The sequence below is a fragment of the Phoca vitulina genome, unplaced genomic scaffold, assembly GCF_004348235.1.
Source record: "Phoca vitulina isolate PV1807 unplaced genomic scaffold, GSC_HSeal_1.0 scaffold58, whole genome shotgun sequence".
NCBI lineage: Eukaryota > Metazoa > Chordata > Mammalia > Carnivora > Phocidae > Phoca > Phoca vitulina.
The window spans coordinates 4,541,694-4,558,654 of NW_022589761.1; the positions used below are offsets into that span (position 1 = coordinate 4,541,694).

General features: G+C 60.9%; 1 protein-coding gene across 2 annotated transcripts; it reads left to right on the forward strand.

Moving 5' to 3' along the window:
- Positions 1 to 1,004: 1,004 nt before the first annotated feature.
- Positions 1,005 to 16,037, forward strand: KCTD15 (potassium channel tetramerization domain containing 15). Of its 2 annotated transcripts, none has more exons than XM_032390668.1 (7): positions 1,005 to 1,143; positions 2,809 to 2,906; positions 4,512 to 4,604; positions 5,240 to 5,415; positions 10,408 to 10,552; positions 13,075 to 13,380; positions 14,606 to 16,037. In XM_032390668.1, the coding sequence occupies exons 3-7, from the start codon at positions 4,539 to 4,541 to the stop codon at positions 14,762 to 14,764; spliced, it is 852 nt and encodes a 283-aa protein (XP_032246559.1). In that variant the 5' UTR covers positions 1,005 to 1,143; positions 2,809 to 2,906; positions 4,512 to 4,538; the 3' UTR covers positions 14,765 to 16,037. The 2 variants fall into 2 exon arrangements, with proteins under 2 accessions (XP_032246559.1, XP_032246560.1); XM_032390669.1 differs by having other exon boundaries at positions 1,017 to 1,143; positions 2,812 to 2,906.
- Positions 16,038 to 16,961: the final 924 nt, after the last annotated feature.

Here is a 16,961-nt window from a genome sequence, read left to right on the forward strand (position 1 = left end):
CCGACCGCGTGTCCGCAGACGTCACGGGCGCCGCTGCTCCCCGGCAGAGGGGCAGTCGGGGCCGAGACCCGGGGAGGGAGGCCGTGGAGGGGGAGGGGCGGCCCTGGCCCCCGGCTCCGCTCCAGCCCCGGCCGACTCGCAGCCCAGTTTCTTCCCAAGTCCCGCCCCTACCCCCGGGCGCCGCGGCGGCGGCTGCTCTCCTCTTTGTAACCGAAGAGTCAAGAAATGTGAGAAACGTGCCCTGTGTTACTTATTTGGGAGCCGAAAATTTATGCCCAGCTGAAAGCGCCCGGGGAAATATTACATCAGATGAAATGACAATGATTAAAATCAGCTTCTCCCCCGCCCCCTCCCGAGCCCGGAGGAGGCCCGGGCGCCGCGTGGCCGGCCGGCGGGGGGCGGGGGGCTGGGCGGCGGAGGGCGCGGGGGCCCGGGCGCACCGCTCCCGGGAGGGTCCTGGCGGAGGCCCCGGCGGGAAGGCGCGGGCTCCGGGAGAGGCGGGTGGGGATCGCCCGGCGAAAGGAGGGGAAACAGCGCATTTTTGTCGCCGAGCGCGGCAGGCGCGGGCGCGCGGAGCTAATTGCGACTCTAATCCTCTGCCCCGCGGCGCAGCCGAGCCCCGAGCCAGGAGTCGCCGCGCGCTCCCGCTCGCGCTCGCCGCGCTGGGTAATTTGGAGCCGGATCGCTGCCCTCTGCGTCCGGGCTGGGCCGCGACGGGGCGCGGGCTACGGACTGGGGTGGGGGGCTGATTTTCTCGCCAGCAATCAGGGAAGGCCGCTGGAGGGAGAGAGAGAGGAGGGAGGAGAGGAGGTGGGAGCGGCGGGAGGGCAGCCGGAGAGCGGCGCGAAGAGGAGGCGGCGGTGGTGGCGGCGGCGGCGGCCGCGAGGAGGGGAGGAGGCGAGGGGAGGGCGGGGAGGGGAGGCCCCGGCGCGCCGCGCCGCGAGGGGCCGCGCGAAGCGGGGGCCGGGGCGGGAGGGGTGGGTGGGGGGAGGGTTGGGGGCGAGAGAGAAAGTAACTCCAGGACGAGACCGGAGCGACCCGCGCAGCGAGCATAGGCGGCGAGGCTGCGCCCGGCGCCCGAGACCGGCGACTGCGGGGGGGCGGGGGCTGCGCCCGAGCCGGATCCGGCGCTCCGGCTCCGAGGTAAGCCCCGCGCGGGCGGCCACCGCTCAGCGCCGCGCACCCCTGTCCCCAAAGTGGCGGCGATACCGAGAAAGTCGCTCGGCTGGGGTTCGGACCTAGGTGGGGGCAGCTGCTTTGTCCCGGTGCCGGGCGGCGGGGGCTGGCGGCGCGGGGGCACCCAGCACAAAGGCCTGGCGCGGGAGGGGGGGGATTGCCCACGTGGGCTGGCCCTGGCCCCGGGTGGACCCTCCCCACGCGGGCGGGCGCCGAGCTTCCGGCCGCGCGGGGCGGGATGTGTGTGTGGGGGGGTGTTGCAGGTCCCCGCACTCGGGCCTCAGTGCAGGGCCGAGCGCCCTGCAGGGCCAGCGAGTTTCCGGGGTCAGAACCGGGCTCACGCAGCTGGGGCTTCGGGGCGCCCAGGGCCCGGCTTGGCGCCCAAATCAGAAAAAGTCTCTAACGGGACAGATGTGCGTCCTCTGACGCCCACCCCGGGAGTCCCAGACGGGGCGGGAGGGGCCGGCGAGCTGGTGGTGGTCCCAGGTGCGCGGGGTCGGGGGCCCAGCGCGGGCCGCACGGAGACGCGGTCGCCGCCTCCGGCTCGGGCTGCCCGCGGGTAGTCCCTGACCTGGACGCGCGCACGGGGCACACACTCGCAAACGCCCCTCTCGCGTAGCCGAAACGCCTTTCCGTCCTCCCGCGCCCCCCGCCTCGACTGCAGAAAGATAAGCTTCAAGTTTTCACTCCGTGTCTCAAATGTGCATGAAGGAATTTAACTGCACGAGTGAATAACAGCATTAGTTTCAATTAATTTTTTTTAAATCCCGGCAACAATAAACTTTGAGAACAAAAGCGCTTTTACGTCCTTAATTAGGCGAGCTTCCCATCTGTGGTCTCTAAGTGTCTGCCTTTTGATTTAACTTTGTCCTCCGCCCCGCCCCCGCCGCACACCCCTCCCCGCCCTGCCAGGCACTTCGGGTTCCGTGGCCACCCCCGCCCCGCGGCGCCGCCGGCCTTGGCCCAGCCGGCTCTGGCCGCCCCGAAGTTCACACCGGCCGGCGGGCTCTGCGGCGGGGCTGGCGCGCACCAGGTGGCACGCCCGCCCCCCTCCGGGGCCCCCCACCCCCCACCCCCCCCGACAATTCTGCAGGCCCCTGGCACTCTCGCCCGCGGCTGGCGCCCAGGGCGCAGAGCTGAAGGGAGCTCGCGAGGCGCCTTCTGTTTACCTTTTATGGTTAAAATAACAGCTTAGCAAAGAAGCGACTTCACGAAGAAGCGATTTAGTGAAATCGTCTCAAGCTGCCGCAGCTCAGCCAGTTTAATCACCCCCAGAGAGCTGAACAACTGCGAGCACAATGGGACACAAAATCATTTTGTGTGTAAATGAGCGTGGCATTCTGCTCGCTTCCCTCTGCTCGGGCGGGCGGGGCTCGGCGGCGGCGGGCGGGCACTGGACCCGGGGCTCCCACCGCAGCTCCGAGAAGCAGGTCAATACCTAGCCAGTCTGGAGTCCCGCAGGCCCCCGGAGCACACACTACACCGCGGAGGCCCCTGCAACAGGCGGTTTGGACGAGCCTCGGGAGGGCCGCGGCGCGCTGGGGCTGGTCGTGGGGTCGTGAGTTTGCTGGTGCCATTGAAGGACTGAACTTGTGTCTCTTACTGCACCCACTTTTGTGCTTCTGACCTCAGCAGTGGTGTCGGGGAAAGGTCGTTGTCCAGCACAGATGCGTTTGCCGGAGGCAGCAGTGGAGGTTCTGGTCGAGGCGTAAAGCCTGGGGCTTCCAATGGTGAGTTTCTGCTTTGCCATGAACATCAGGTTGCGCTTATGATGGAAGAGAGGCTTGGATGAGAGCAAGGACTGAAGAGCTTTTGTGATGGGTACTTGGTGTTAAATGTCACTTGAGTCGTGTTCCTGGTAGTTGGGAAAACATTGCGCAGTCCGCTTTGATAGAATTTCCATCGGAATTCCTTCCAGCACAGTTTATCCTCAGTGTGGCTTTCCTTCTGACTCCTCCCCCAGCAGAGCCTCCCAGGGCAGGATAACCCATCCTGAGGTCTGTTTTGGTCTCTGAGAACTTCCTTGAGATAAGTGACCTGCTTTTCTGAGCTGGCCAGAAGTCAGGAATGCCACGAGCAGCAGACCCTGAGTAGCCCCCAGTGAGAGTATCAGTGAAACATCACTGTCTAATAGCAAGCCCCCACCCCCACGCCAGTTTTGGGTCAGGGAACTGGCCAGGACACCCAGGGCAGAACAAATCCTAGGAGAGGAACCTTACTTAAATTGGCAGGATTGATGATGCTTATTGGACCTTGGTTATGTTTTAAAATTGGAGGGTGAATTTCAAGACACAAGTCAAACCTGTGAGAGCTAAGTCCAGGTTAGGCTTGCGGGGGCCAGCGTGTGGGTGGGTGGGTGGGTGGGTGTGGGTGTTCACTGTGCCCCAGGAGACAGCCTCAAGTCCATGCAAGGGGCTGCATAGACCACCACCCCTCCAGCAGTGTTGTAGGGTGGCTTCTAGCGACTGAGGGACAGTCTTATTTCAGGTGGTCGTGGCATAGAGGAAGGTCGCTAAGTGACTGGGGAGGAGTAGGAGAGAGGGTCCATTTGCTGAGCTGCTGTCTGTTTCCTTCTGGCAGCTCTCTAATGCCTTGCCGGGGGGGTGTGATCCCGAGGGGGTCTGGAATACATTAGGCACAGATAAGACCGTCCTGCGGGTCTGGGGAGAAACTGCAGAGGTGTGGGCTAGGCAAACAAAGACAAGTTTCCTCTCTCAGGCGCCCTAGGGAAGAGGTGGCTTCCTGCGTGACTTTTGCTCTTCCCCTGGCTTCTGCCAAAGGAGGCTGCTCTGTGTCTGGCCGTTCACAAACTGCATCTTAACCACGGTGGAGATGGTGTTCAGAGAGGTCCCGGGCTCCCCAGCCCATGGAGGCTGGGGGATCCTCCCTGAGCTGTGGTCCACGGGGCTCTCTGCTGATGCAAGAGGAGACACGCTTGGTAACGTGGCTCTGAACCAAAATACCAGGAAAATCAGATTTGTTCTGAAACATTTTGGGGCAGTAATGGTGAGCATATGCTTTAGTATTGTCATTAACCGAATTAGCAGACGTGGAGCTGCCCAGAAAACACGTGTGTGAGTGTGTGCGTGCATGTGTGTGTGCGCGCATTCATGCGTGTGTGTGCGTGCATGTGTGTGCGCGCGTGCGTGCGTGTGTGTGCGTAAGCTGCTACGGCTTTGGAGCACAGGGACAGGGTAGTGGCGGGTGGAACCCGGAGAGGGCTGTGTGGTGTGGGGGTCCCAGAGAGCACAGGCGGAAAGGATGGTTCCGAGCATCTTTGAATCTGGGACTACGGAGGAGTAAAAGCCCTGTGGTTTTGTCGGTGCTCCCCACAGATACTCTGGGCAGCGATGGAAGCCTAGATGCCTCACCGCAAGGAGCGGCCGAGCGGGTCCTCGCTTCATGCCCACGGCAGCGCCGGCACTGCGGTGAGAGCCAGCAGGGTGGGCTGGGGCAGCGGCCGGTGGCCCCCTCTCTGCCCTTTTCCCCAACGCCTGCCTGCTCACCGGCCACCCGTCCCCACAGCCCCCGCCTTCAAGAGATGGCTGTTGACTGGCTGTACGATTATGTATTTTTTGAAACAAAAATGCTCTTAATTTGATGTGAAATTTACTACATGGATAAAACTCAACGCCTTAGGTGCTGAGGAAGTCACTAATTTAGAGGTGTCTCGTTACTGAGACAAACTTGCAAAAACCCCTGAATCCCAATTCACAAATTGGTGATTCGTTTGTCAGGGGATATTTCACATCTAACACATAAGCCCGCGACCTTTAATTAGAATTTTGCAGTTTGTTTTATGCCCCTGGAGGCTGACACCTTGAAAATTTTTTTTTTCTTGATTTCTTATTGCTAATAAGCATCTTTCTTTTTTCCCTCTGGTACTTGGAAGAAAATGATGCAAATACACTTAATTACAGCGGTGGCCATAATTTGTCAGCTGAATATGTGATCAGGCACAGGCAGAAGTGATCTGATTAGATCTGTGATCACATTGGCAATAAAGGGAGTGCACGGCTCTGTGGTGGAGAAACTCTTGTTCTCGCCTTGTCTCCATCTCCAGGAGGGAGGAAGCATGTCCCGGTTGTCTCTTACCCGGTCGCCCGTGTCTCCCCTGGCCGCCCAGGGCATCCCACTGCCAGCCCAGCTCACCAAGTCCAACGCACCTGTGCACATCGACGTGGGCGGCCACATGTACACCAGCAGCCTGGCCACGCTCACCAAGTACCCCGACTCCAGGTAAGAGCCGAGCCCCACGTGGCACCAGGCGTGCCGTGGCTCCTGGCAGCAGGGGCCACCTGCCGCCAGTGGGGTCCGTCTCCTCTGCCAGCCACCAGGCAGGCTCTCCCGGGCCCACCTGCTCTCCCAGACCTGGGGCACCGAGGGCCCGGGAGGCCAAGGCTGCCTCTCGGAAGATGCTTTATACAGGGACTTGTGACCCTGTGTTGGTGGCATCGAAAGTGCCAGGTGGAGCTCCTGACCCACCGGCAGAAGCCCCTCATTCAGAGCCAGGCCCACCTGAAACCGGCCGGCAGCTGGCTGGGGAGTCTTAAGTGCCTTCAGGTTCCTCGGGACTGAGACTCAGGCCTGGCGTCTGCAGAGGATCATTTGTGAGCCATGCTACGTCCGCCTCGGGATGGTGTTGGAGAGAAGTGTCTAATCCTATTTCCTGCTCTAACCCTCGGTTAAGTACAGAAGGGGAGGGAGGAGTGGGAGTTGCAATTTGCCATCTTTGTCTGTTGGAGTGGCCCCTGCTAGAGGCTCCCTTGGGCGGGCGGTGACTAGCTAGGAATTCCAGGATGTTCAGGCATATCCAGGGCTGTGGATGAGCATGAGCCTCATACCCCCATCAGCAGACGAAGTGTCTCTGACCAGGAGCCTCCCAACAGGGCACCTTGCTCTCCGCCCAGCTCCCTGCAGCTCCTGGCTCCTGAGCCATTTGTGGGAGGTGCCAGGAGGTGCCGCTTGGGCATGACCCTCCCAGGGGCAGACGTGGCTTCCTGTTGGCATAGCAGCAGGGCTGACCGGAGCTGGGACGGGCCTCTGAGCATCTCCTGGAGGTGACGCAGTGTGCTGCTTGCGCCTGGCACGGCGAGGCAGCCACCACGGAGGGCTGAGCAGCAGGAGGGCCAAGGCTGCAGGGTATCGCCCTTGTTTTATACATTTAAAAAAAACAAGAGGAGCTAATTAAGCCCCCAGACACCGAGGGATCATCTCTGGGAAGCTCTCTCGTCTGTCGCCGGCGCGGTGGCTCAGCGCCGAGGCTTCCGAGCGCATGGCACCTTGAGGAGGGCCGGGGTGGAGCTCTCCACGGGGGCAGGAAAGCTCCCTCGAGGAGCCGGTGCTGGAGGTGGATATAGCGTCCGGCTCGGAATCTGGGGAGCCCGGGCTACAGATGGCAGTCGGACTCACTCCCTCAGCGCAACAGAGCCTAGGCCTGGGGCGCTTGTGAACTTGGCGCTTGCAGCCACGAGGCCCCACCGGCAGTGCCGGCCTGCGCGCTCGCTTGCAGAGCTCTGTCTAGGATGGGAGATGGATTCTGCTTATTTAATTTCAATTTTGCCTTCTGCGGCATTCCCGAGTTGTTTGAGATAGATCATCCCTTAATCGGTTGACGACGTTTGTGAGTGAAATTCATAAAACCCTTGCCCACAACCTCTCTGAAGAGTGTTTCTTGAAATCAGACACTTGCCTTTCTAGAGTAATCACAGCTCAGGCCTGCGGGGAGCGGCTGCCTCATTCTTGTCTTCAGGGCTGCTGCCTGGGATCAGCAAGGGCAGGGGCAGCCCTCCCCCCCACTCCCATACCCACAGTGCCGCTCCTCCTTGCCCGTCCTCCTGCTCTTCGGTGTGGGGCAGGCCCTCTCACTGGGGGGCTGAGGCCCCCTGTGGCCCCATGATCCGGCATGTGGGACCCTCGGCAGCAGGACGTGCCCAGAGGGGGTGGCGGTCTGCATTCTTTCTGCAGGGCTGGGGCTCTGAGATGAATCCGTCTTTCTTGCCTGGATGGCTTCTGGCTCAGGGCAGAGCTGCTCCCTGGGCCTGAAGCTTTGGCCTAGAGGCCAAGGGGTGGCGTGACCCGTAGGACCATCAGGGGACAGTGGGTCAGGCCGGGCCTGGGAAGTGGGTTGGATAGCTGTGCTGGCAAGAGCCCCTCAGATCTCTCTCGTCCTTCTTTAAGTGAATCATTAAAATTAAAAAACATTTTTTCACCAATTCTGGAAACCAAGATCAGTCCCTCACCCAGTGGCACTGATGTATGAGTCACCAAGAGAAGGAGAAGTAAGAGTGCTGAGGTCACCCCGGGTAGGGGGGTTCTGGATATCAGGCAAGTCCCACCTGGGCAGTGCCGTGAGATCAGGGGGCTGGTGCCCCACAGCCGTGGGTCCCTGAGCCCACAGGACTATGCCCGGGCTTCTGGTTCTCGGCTCCTCAGCGTGGGGGGGGGGGGGGGTCCAACAACAGGGAGCAGGTGCCGCCATTAGCCCGCGCCCAGAAAGAGCAGGGCATGGCTGCCCAGGGCTGCAAGTGGCCTCCCCTGGGCTGCTACCTCGCCTGTCCCTGCCGGACAGCCATTAGCTGCTGCCATAACAGTCCCAGGCTGGTGCCCGTGCTGGCCGTGGGAAGCGGCAAATTAAGCCAGGCGCTCCAGGACTAATAAAACCTTCCCCTGAAACATGCAGGAAATTGGAGCCAAAGGTTTAAAAAAAAAAAAGAAGACCTCCGTCAGCTGGGGTCAGAACTGGCCAGATTATTCCATGAAGGGCTTCTGAAGTTGGCACCCCCAAATCTTGCAGCCTCTCTCAGAGGGTGACCCAGGGAAGGAGCTGGCTCTTAAGACCCTGCCAGGGGGCCGGGGGGGGCGGTGGAGGGGGGTCCTCTTGTGGCAATTGTCCTAACCTGCCCTCAACCTACTCACATCTTTGTTAGCCTCAGACCCCGAGGGCATGAAAGGCCTTTGTCCTTCGAAGAGACACTGAGGGTAATAGCTAGAACTAGTCTTAAAATAAGGCCAATTGAGAACCTCCTAGCCTTGGACCAATAAGACAGCCTAGAACCCAACCAGCCCTGGAATGTGGGGTGGTCAGGAGTCCCCTAGACCAACAGGATGGTGTGGAGCCCAGCCCTGGCATCGGAGAGATCTGCAACATAGCCCGGCCTAGAACATTGTTTGCTGCATGGAGGGTTTGAGCTCAACCAGGAAGGGTGGAGAAAGTTCCACAGGGAGGCTGAGGCTTGGGTCTGGCTTGCCTGTGGATGTGGTTCTTCCTTCTTCCTGCCAGTGCCATGTGTGGGCCCTCCTCTGTCTGGGGAGGACTGCCCATGGGACCAGGCAGCCTTGCTCAGTCCCATCTGCCTCTCGGGTGCTGGACGGCCCTCGTTCTGACATCTGAATACCCAAGCTCTGCTGAGGCCAGGTCTTGGGGGCTTTGGCAGCTGGAACAGGCCTTGGAGCCCACAAGGCTTTCCAGCAGGGGCTGTGTTCCCTAGGCCTGGGAAGTTCATAGGGCTCAGTGGCCTTCGGAGTCCTCAGATGAGTCATATCTGGTGACCGCAGTCCTGGTTCCACAGGCCCAGACCTCTCCACACCTCATCCTAAGCTCTGAGCTGCTCACGCCTACCCGTGAGGCAGCCTTGCCCTCTACACGGCCTCTCTGGGACCGGGGCTTGGCCATGTCCCCAGAGGGAGAATAGGGGAGTGCATGGCTACTGCACACCCGGGCAGGCCCTCATGGCCAATGCCCTGAGGGTGCCAGGCCTGCAGAGTGGGGGACAGCGTGGGCAGGAGGCCCTGAGAGCGGCTTCGGGGATTCTCAGCCCTCAGCTTCTGCCCAGCTCGTGTGCCCTGGCACATAACGGCGGGGCAGGGTAGGGCCTCGGGAGCGGTGACTTGGAGCGCACAGAGGATGGGGCTGTTGGTGGAGAGCGGAGCCTCCCTGGAGGGCCCTCGCTGGTGCGGGCAGTGAGTCGGGGGGCTTAGGCACCAGCTGTGCAGGCTAGGCTAGAAGGCCTTTGTCCCACACCGGGGCCACCGCTCTCCCAGGCTGTGCACGCACACTGTCACCACCGCGGGGTTTTGCTGGTTGGTGGCCGTACCTGCTGAAGGTGTGTCCGGAGGGGCCATCCCTGAGGGGACCCTGCCAGCCCCCCACCTGTTCCTCAGTCCAGCTCTTGGCTGTCCCCACCCTCCTTGGGGCCCGTAACTGTCCACAGCCGGGCCTGGGGTCAGCAGGAGACTTAGCCAAACAGGGCCGCCTGCCGTGGGCATTGGAGAGGCCCCAGCCCTCCTCCCTGCAGCGGACGGGGACAGGCAGGGGCTCCCCACAAGCTGCCCGCAGGTCTTGGGTTTCTGTCCGAACCACTGCCCTCCAGAGGACAGGCCGCTGGGACGAGACCTGTCTGTCCTGCCAGGGTGCACGCTTGTTTCCGTGTGTGTGCGCACAGGCGCGTGGGCACCTACCGAGCGCGTGTACGTGCGTAGACTGCGGTGCGTGCGTACATGTTTCCACCGCAGCTCGTGTGCAAGCACACTGTTGAGTGTGTGAGGCACACATGCTGTCCCCCCGCCTGCCTCCCTTCCTCCCCGAGGGCCCCCCGCGGGAGCGGCTGCGCGTGGTGTGTCTGTGACTCTGTCAAGCGTACCGAGCAGCGTCTCTGGGTGGTTGGTGTTGGCTGGTGTGGCCTCCGCCTGGGTGTGTCTGGGTCTGCCTGTGACTCGCGTGTTGCAAGGGAGGGGACCGTGGGATGCTGGGCCCGTTGCCCAAGCGCGTCCCATCTGATGCTCATTCACGTGGGTTGGGTGAGGTGGGTGTGTGTGACCCGAGACCGCCTTGCCCGGTCTACCTGTGTTCACTGGGCGTGGGGCTGCGGGCTGCGGTATCTGATGGCTGGTGGGAGTTTTGTGGGTGGGTCTGCCCGGCAAGGGTTCGTGTGCGTGGGGCAAGGAGGCTGCCGTGTCTGGGTCTCGCTGTGGTTTCCCAGGCCTGGAACGTGTCGGCAGGCCGGTGCGAGCGGCCAGTGTGTCTGTCTCTGGCTGGGGCTTGTGGATGTCGGCCGGGTACCGAGCATGTGCTGTTGTCCTGCCCGGCTGTGGCCTGATGGCCCTCGGTGTGTGCACACACCTGGGGTGCCTGGCGCGGTCCCAGAGTTAGGCATGCCGGGCCCCTCGCCCCTGCAGCGTGGGGGGGGCGGCCTGGCCTCCCATCAGACGCCCCCCTCTCCTCTCTCCCAGAATAAGCCGCCTCTTCAATGGCACCGAGCCCATCGTCCTGGACAGTTTGAAGCAACATTATTTCATCGACCGGGATGGGGAGATTTTCCGCTACGTCCTGAGCTTCCTGCGGACGTCCAAGCTGCTGCTCCCGGATGACTTCAAGGTGAGTGCGGCCGGCAGCTCCCCTGAGCCGCCTCTGCGGTGGCATTACACAGGGGACGCTGTGACTTAATAAATGGACCCGTGGTCGTCATGGCAACCATAAAAAGTTAAACGGTGGAGCCGAGGGCTAAATCAGTTTTTCTAAACTAATTTTGTTTTCTCACATTTTTAGCTTATTTATCAGGGTGTAACAATTAAGCAGCGGTGCTTACCCCTTTTCGTTTGCTGTGCTGAAGGATGGTCGCATGCCAAAGTTACGGGAGTTAGAGCTTTCCCACATCTGTTCCTTGTTGGCAGCTTGCAGGGGAAACCCTGATCCAAACCAACCAGACCTTTTAAACAAAAGGTTACCCCCAGGTCCCGGGGCGAGCCTGTCCAGGGCAGCCGACCTGGTTCCGAGAGGCCCACCTCCATGCTGGGCCCCTCCACGGCACTGGGGATCCCCGAGGAAGGAAGCTCAGGCCTGCAGATGCCCGCCCTTCCTTCCTTCCTTCCTGCCTTCCTTCCTGCCTGCCTTCCTGCCTGCCTGCCTTCCTCCCTTCCTTCCTCCCTTCCTTCCTCCCTTCCTTCCTCCCTTCCTCCCTTTCTCCCTCCCCCAGAGACCCAGTGGCCCTGGGGCTGATTTGTCCTCCATCCAACTGATACTGGGTGCCAACAACCAAAGTCAGGCCAAAGATACAGTGAAATATGCAGACATGGGTCCTGTCCCCATAGCACTTATAATCTAGTGAAAGGTGTTGAACCAAAAAAAAAAAAGAAAAAAAAGGCATGAATTCCCTGGGGGGCAAATGTTCCATAGAAGTAGAGAATGTGGTGAAGGGGAACCATGGAGAACCTGGCCCCAGGGGGTTTGGAGAGAAGGTTGCTTCTCTGGGTGAAGGAGGAACGGGGCCAAACAAGTATAAGGGCCTTGATGAGGGGGCAGGGTGGCAAGAAGCTTGGTACCTTCCAGAACCAGAGAGAAGGTGTCAGCCTGGGGCTGTATGAAGTGGGAGGGGAAAGGAGGCTGCCCCTTGAGGTGGGACCTTGGTGGCCAGCTCAGCATTTGGCATTTTACCTGGAATGCAGTGGAAGGGTTGTGAGCAGGGAATGACAATCAGGTTTGCAAGTCAGAAGGACAGCCCTGGCTGCTGTATGGGGAAGGATGCAGTGAGGGTGAGGGGTGAGAGCAGGAGGCCAAGCGAGGTTTCCTAAAGGCCTTGGTCCAGGTGGGAGGCAGCGAAGATAGAGCAAAGTGGCAGATTAGATTTCTGTTTAGGAATTGGCCATGGAAGGCCGTGGTGTGAATCGGTCGGGGCTAAGGGGACTCTCGAGGCTGCTTCCTGGCCTTTGGCTTGGGTCCTGAGTGAATACATGGAGGCCCAGGGATGGGACAGGCTGGAAGGAGCGTTGCATCTCACTCTTGCATGGAATTGATGGTGGGGCATCGGGTGGAGAGGTTCTGGTGGAGAGGTTCTGGGCTATAAGGGAAAATGTGTGCAGATACCATTTAAAACCTCAAGAGTGGATGAGAGCAGACGCCCAGGAGGGAGCCCTGAGGAACCCCAGTGGAGGGACAGGATGGGTCCCTGACAGACGACAGGCCTGGGTCGGGGCTAGAACTTGGGCTTCCCTCTGAGTGGTTCCAGAGGCTGGGGCCAGCAGGTGGAAGGGACTGAGGGCCTGGGGGGTGGGCCGTGCTTTGGGGGTTGGGCCTCCTTGCCTCTCCCCCAGGGGTCCTCAAGTTCACCAGCCAGCCTTGAGCTCAGCCCCCAGTGAGTGGCCCAAGTCCTGGGGTCCTAAGCCGCTCAGGGCCCGGGCAAATATGGGCGTGCATGTGTTTGGGGGACAGTTGGTGTGAGCGTGCCAGCCTGGGAGTGGGCTGCGTGGAGGTGGGCTTCCCACTCCCAGACACCTCCTCAACCTGCCTGCTAGGGCAGGATGGGCCCGGCACTTGGCAGATTTTGTCGCCCCTTAGACCTCACCCCCTTCTCTGAGCTGGGTGTTTATGTCCGCTTTATAGACGGTAAAACAGGCTCTGACAGGGTCAGTAACTGACGATCAGAGGCCTCAGGGCTGGTAGACAGTGTGCCAAAAATCCCACCCAGGCAGGTCTGCTTTGCCTCGCTGCTGGGCTGTGAGCTCCTCCCCTGCAGGTGAGGATGCTGCTCCCCTCTGCCTGGCCCAGCCTCTCTTCTCTGGGATTCTAAGAAGGCGGCAGGTCCGCAGGCCATAGGCACGGCCTCAGGCTGCCCTAGTCCAGCCCCCTTGGTCTTTGCAGAGGCCCCTCTCTGCTCCAGGGACTTGAGGCCAGATGGAAGAGCGCAAGGTTATCTGGCAAGGGTGCACGCCAGCTGCCGCCTTTGGGTTAAGGCTAGACTCCTGGGGCTTGTACACATTCAGCTGCGCCTCATTCTCCCCATCTGTACAATGGGTACGACCATCGCAGTCCGCACTGAGCCCTGGGTGGGGGCAGGGCGCGTGGGGGGCCGGAGCGGGGAAGAGCAGCCCCGGCCGCGGCCATCGCTGTGCGCGCGCCCGCAGGACTTCAGCCTGCTGTACGAGGAGGCGCGGTACTACCAGCTGCAGCCCATGGTGCGCGAGCTGGAGCGCTGGCAGCAGGAGCAGGAGCAGCGCCGACGCAGCCGCGCCTGTGACTGCCTCGTGGTGCGCGTCACGCCGGACCTGGGCGAGCGCATTGCGCTCAGTGGCGAGAAGGCCCTCATCGAGGAGGTCTTCCCCGAGACCGGGGACGTCATGTGCAACTCTGTCAACGCCGGCTGGAACCAGGACCCCACGCACGTCATCCGCTTCCCGCTCAACGGCTACTGCCGGCTCAACTCCGTGCAGGTGAGGGCTGCGCCCGCCCCGCCCCGCCTCCCCCCTGCCTTCCCCCTTGGGCCTCCGGCGGCAGCGGGCATACCTGGAGGGAGGCGCGGTCCCTGAAACGGTGAAGCCCTCCGTGCCATCTTACAGAAGAGGCAACAATGTGTCACTGCATAATTTATGTCCCGCTCATAATTAAATGATGGCGCCTGGGGGATGGACTTAAAAAAATTGATCTGTGCTTTTTTTTTTCTTTTTCCAAAAGGATGTTCTATAAAAATGGCCCAGAGTATTTTCAACAAAGTGTGCTTCATTTGACACCCAGAGTCTGCCTTTCGATTCAAATTAAACCCAGGCCGTCTAAGGGGGCAGGTCAGAGGCTGAGCGAAGGTGGCCTGGAGCCCCCTTGCTCACCCCGCTGACCCGCAGCCACCGCACCCAGATGGCTGCCCAGAGCCGTTCTGAGCTGGCCTTCCTCAGATGGGTCTCAGAGCTGGGGAACCCCAGAGGGGTGGGGCCTATTCTGCACCGGCTCTTCCAGACCCAGGAGCAGACTCCTATTTCAGGCTTAGGGCAGAGTGACACTGGGGAAGGAAGTGCTCCTCCCCCCTCCTCCCATGCACACATTCCACAGGCTGTCAGTCAGAACTTGCTACCCGTGGGACACAGGTGTCGGACACAGTGATGAGACACCCCCCCCCCCCACAGAGGTACAAACCCACGTGGACTCGGAGGCCTGTAGAGACTCAGACACCAAGAGGCCTCCTCCACCTCCCCACCCCGAGTTCCCTTGAGCTGATGAGCCCCCAGGCCCCAAACCATCTGGGACTCACAGCTCAGGGAAGCAGGTGGCCGCCCAGAGGCCAGGGGCAGGGTCTCTTTTATTGAGTCAGGCCTCAGTGTGGTGGGAGAGGGGGGCTGGACCACATGTCTTGGGGGGGCAGGTTACACCCTGGAGAAGAGAGAAGGGGCCCCAAGTCTCTTTCTGCCTCTGGATCAAGCTGTGGACCCCTGAGAGGGGCAGGATGGGGTGGCCTTTCCCAGGTTTGGTCACTCAAGGGGACCCGGGGTCTGGCTGCTCCCGTCCCTCCCGTGGTTGCTCAGCTGGTGGTTCTGCAGGGCGGTGTCTGTCCTGAGGTCTGAACAGGAGGATTGGCTTGCCCTGGCTGATGCCCACCTGCCCGCAAGGCCAAGCCAGGCAGACTCTTTTGCAGCGGGGCATCGCTGACCCTTCTTTCTTCCCCGGCAGGTGCTGGAGAGGCTGTTCCAGAGGGGTTTCAGTGTGGCTGCATCCTGTGGGGGTGGCGTGGACTCCTCCCAGTTCAGCGAGTACGTGCTGTGCCGTGAGGAGCGGCGGCCGCAGCCCACCCCCACTGCGGTCCGGATAAAGCAGGAGCCCCTGGACTAGGCCCCGCCTCAGTGCCCGCCGGAGGCCGCCTGGCCCTGGGGACACCCCAGGGACCTGGAAACAGTGCTGGGGAGTTCTGCCTCTGCCTGCAGCAGTGGGCATGAGACTGAGGGTGGGGCTGGAGGGTCCAGAGCCAGCCTGGAGAGCCGCAGGTATCCTGGCAACAGCGCGTGGGATGCCGGAGGCACGCCCACCGAAGGACCGCTGATGTGACCCAGAGCTGCTGCGGTGGCAACAGTTCTCCGGGCACTTGGGCTCCCCGGCCCGGCGCGGCCTGCTCCGAGGCAGGGTCAGCAGAGGTCTCCGGGCCCACGCCGGGGGAGCCATTCATCCTTCTCCACGCGTGGCAGTCTCCGCTGGGTCTCCTTGTGTCACAGATGGCTTATTTTTCTACACTATTTAAGATGGAAGGAACTAACTGCAAAAGCCAGAGAGGCTGACAAGGACCAACGCTTCTTCATCTGGTGCTCCGTTCGTAGCTGGACGGGCAGTGTGCCCCCCCGCAGGTGCCCGCAGAGTGGGGCTTGGAGACTTCTGGTCCCTGCTCCAGAGACAGATGCAAGAACGGCAATGCCGTAGGAACTGAAGCAGGGCCCCCAGGGGGCAGGGCTGCCGGGAGGAGGGCTCTGTGGGTGTGGGGGATGGATGGCTCTGGAACCATCTGAGACCCTCCCCTTTGCTGCCACCCAGGGTGCAGGCCACACTTGGTGAGTCACCTGACCTACCAATGCCCCAGGGGCTTCCAGTCCTGTCTGAGTGTCCTCACCTGGGCTTCTGCAGAAGTCTCTCCCCATCCAGACCAGCCACAGGGCCACACCGCATCCTTACCTCAGGAATGGGCCCCATGGTGAAGGGGCCCATGTGTCAGCAGCATCCTCTGGGTCCCCAGCTCAGGAAGCCGTCCCCAGCTCCACTTTTCCCACACTAATATGCACACTGAATTTGAATGAAACTGTTACACTAGCTTGCCGATGAGACTGGGACACAAGGCGTACCTGGGGCTCTGGGCTCCGGATTCCAACAAGGACCGGCCACGAGGGGTCCTCCCAGACAACAGGTGCAAAGGTGGACACCCCCCCCTTGTCCCCCTTCCCCGCGCTGGCTCCACCCGGGTGGGGAAGTCTTGGAGGGGCACCCCAGCCGGCCCCGCGCTGTGTATGATGCCTGTAGACTTGTATATGACTCCTTTAATATTGTAAAGATGCCGATGTACAATTGTGTGTGTGTGTAAACACATTACGTTCCTAGTTCATGCCATAAATGATGCTCTAAAGCAAACGACTCAGGCTCCGTCCTGTGCAGAAGCGACAGCCGGATCCCGCCTGGCACGCAGTGCGCAGTGTGGGGTGGTTTGGGGGTGGGGTCCCCCCCCAATCGGGAAGAAACAGACCCCTCTCTCCCACGCAGCCCTAGCTGGGAGGGGAAGGGGCAGGGTCCCAAGCGGCCGTTATTTATTACATTTGGGTGTTTCCTCTCTGCTGTGCCTGTCCCCTCTGGGCAGCACAGATTCTGAATTCTGATTCACAGCCCCGAACCAGATGCCATACAGGGGGAAGGCAGACAGAAAGTGTCCGGGGGCTTTTGAACCTAGTCTTAAATGTTTGAGATTTTTCCCTCCCTGGCTCTGGGTTGAGGTCGGCGTCCTCTTAGCACCCCCCCAAAGCAGTAGAAGGTGGCCAGCCATGGCTCCGTCCATCCCGGGGTCCTCGCAGCCCCCGGCATGAGAACCACAGGCCACCGGAGCACGGAACAAGGTCTCAGTGCCTCTTTCCAGGGGTAGGCCTCCTGTTTTAATAAGTCTTTTTTGTGTTTTTCCTCAAAGCCCTTATGTTCTAACCCACGAGGACCCTTTTACATGCCTGGTAAGGGGCACCAGCTTCAACCTGCCTGCAGGACGGGAGCACAGAGAGCCTCATCCTGTCGGAGGCCACAAAGCAGACGCCATCCGCCGTACAATCTAATTTGCGGGACAGACTTACTAGCCTTCTTTGCTTAGCAACGCGCCTACGGTTGGCACACCTGCATTTTGGCATCTGAGGCTCACGTCTGAGAGGGGGAGAAAGTGTTGTGCTTATTAGAAAGGAAGTCTTGTGAAAACAGCTCAGTGCTGCCTGTGTTTTGGGTTTTTCTGGTATGATAGCCAGGATGGTTACTGGTGGCCGGAGATCCCCTAACATTTTCAAGCAAACTCTCTTTC

Bases quoted from the DNA above. Each gene is read 5' to 3' on its own strand.
- KCTD15 (XM_032390668.1), top strand. From the start codon at position 4,539: ATGCCTCACCGCAAGGAGCGGCCGAGCGGGTCCTCGCTTCATGCCCAC. The intron at 4,605-5,239 runs GTGAGAGCCAGC...CTCCATCTCCAG, and splicing joins ACGGCAGCGCCGGCACTGCG to GAGGGAGGAAGCATGTCCCG. The intron at 13,381-14,605 runs GTGAGGGCTGCG...CTTCCCCGGCAG, and splicing joins GCCGGCTCAACTCCGTGCAG to GTGCTGGAGAGGCTGTTCCA.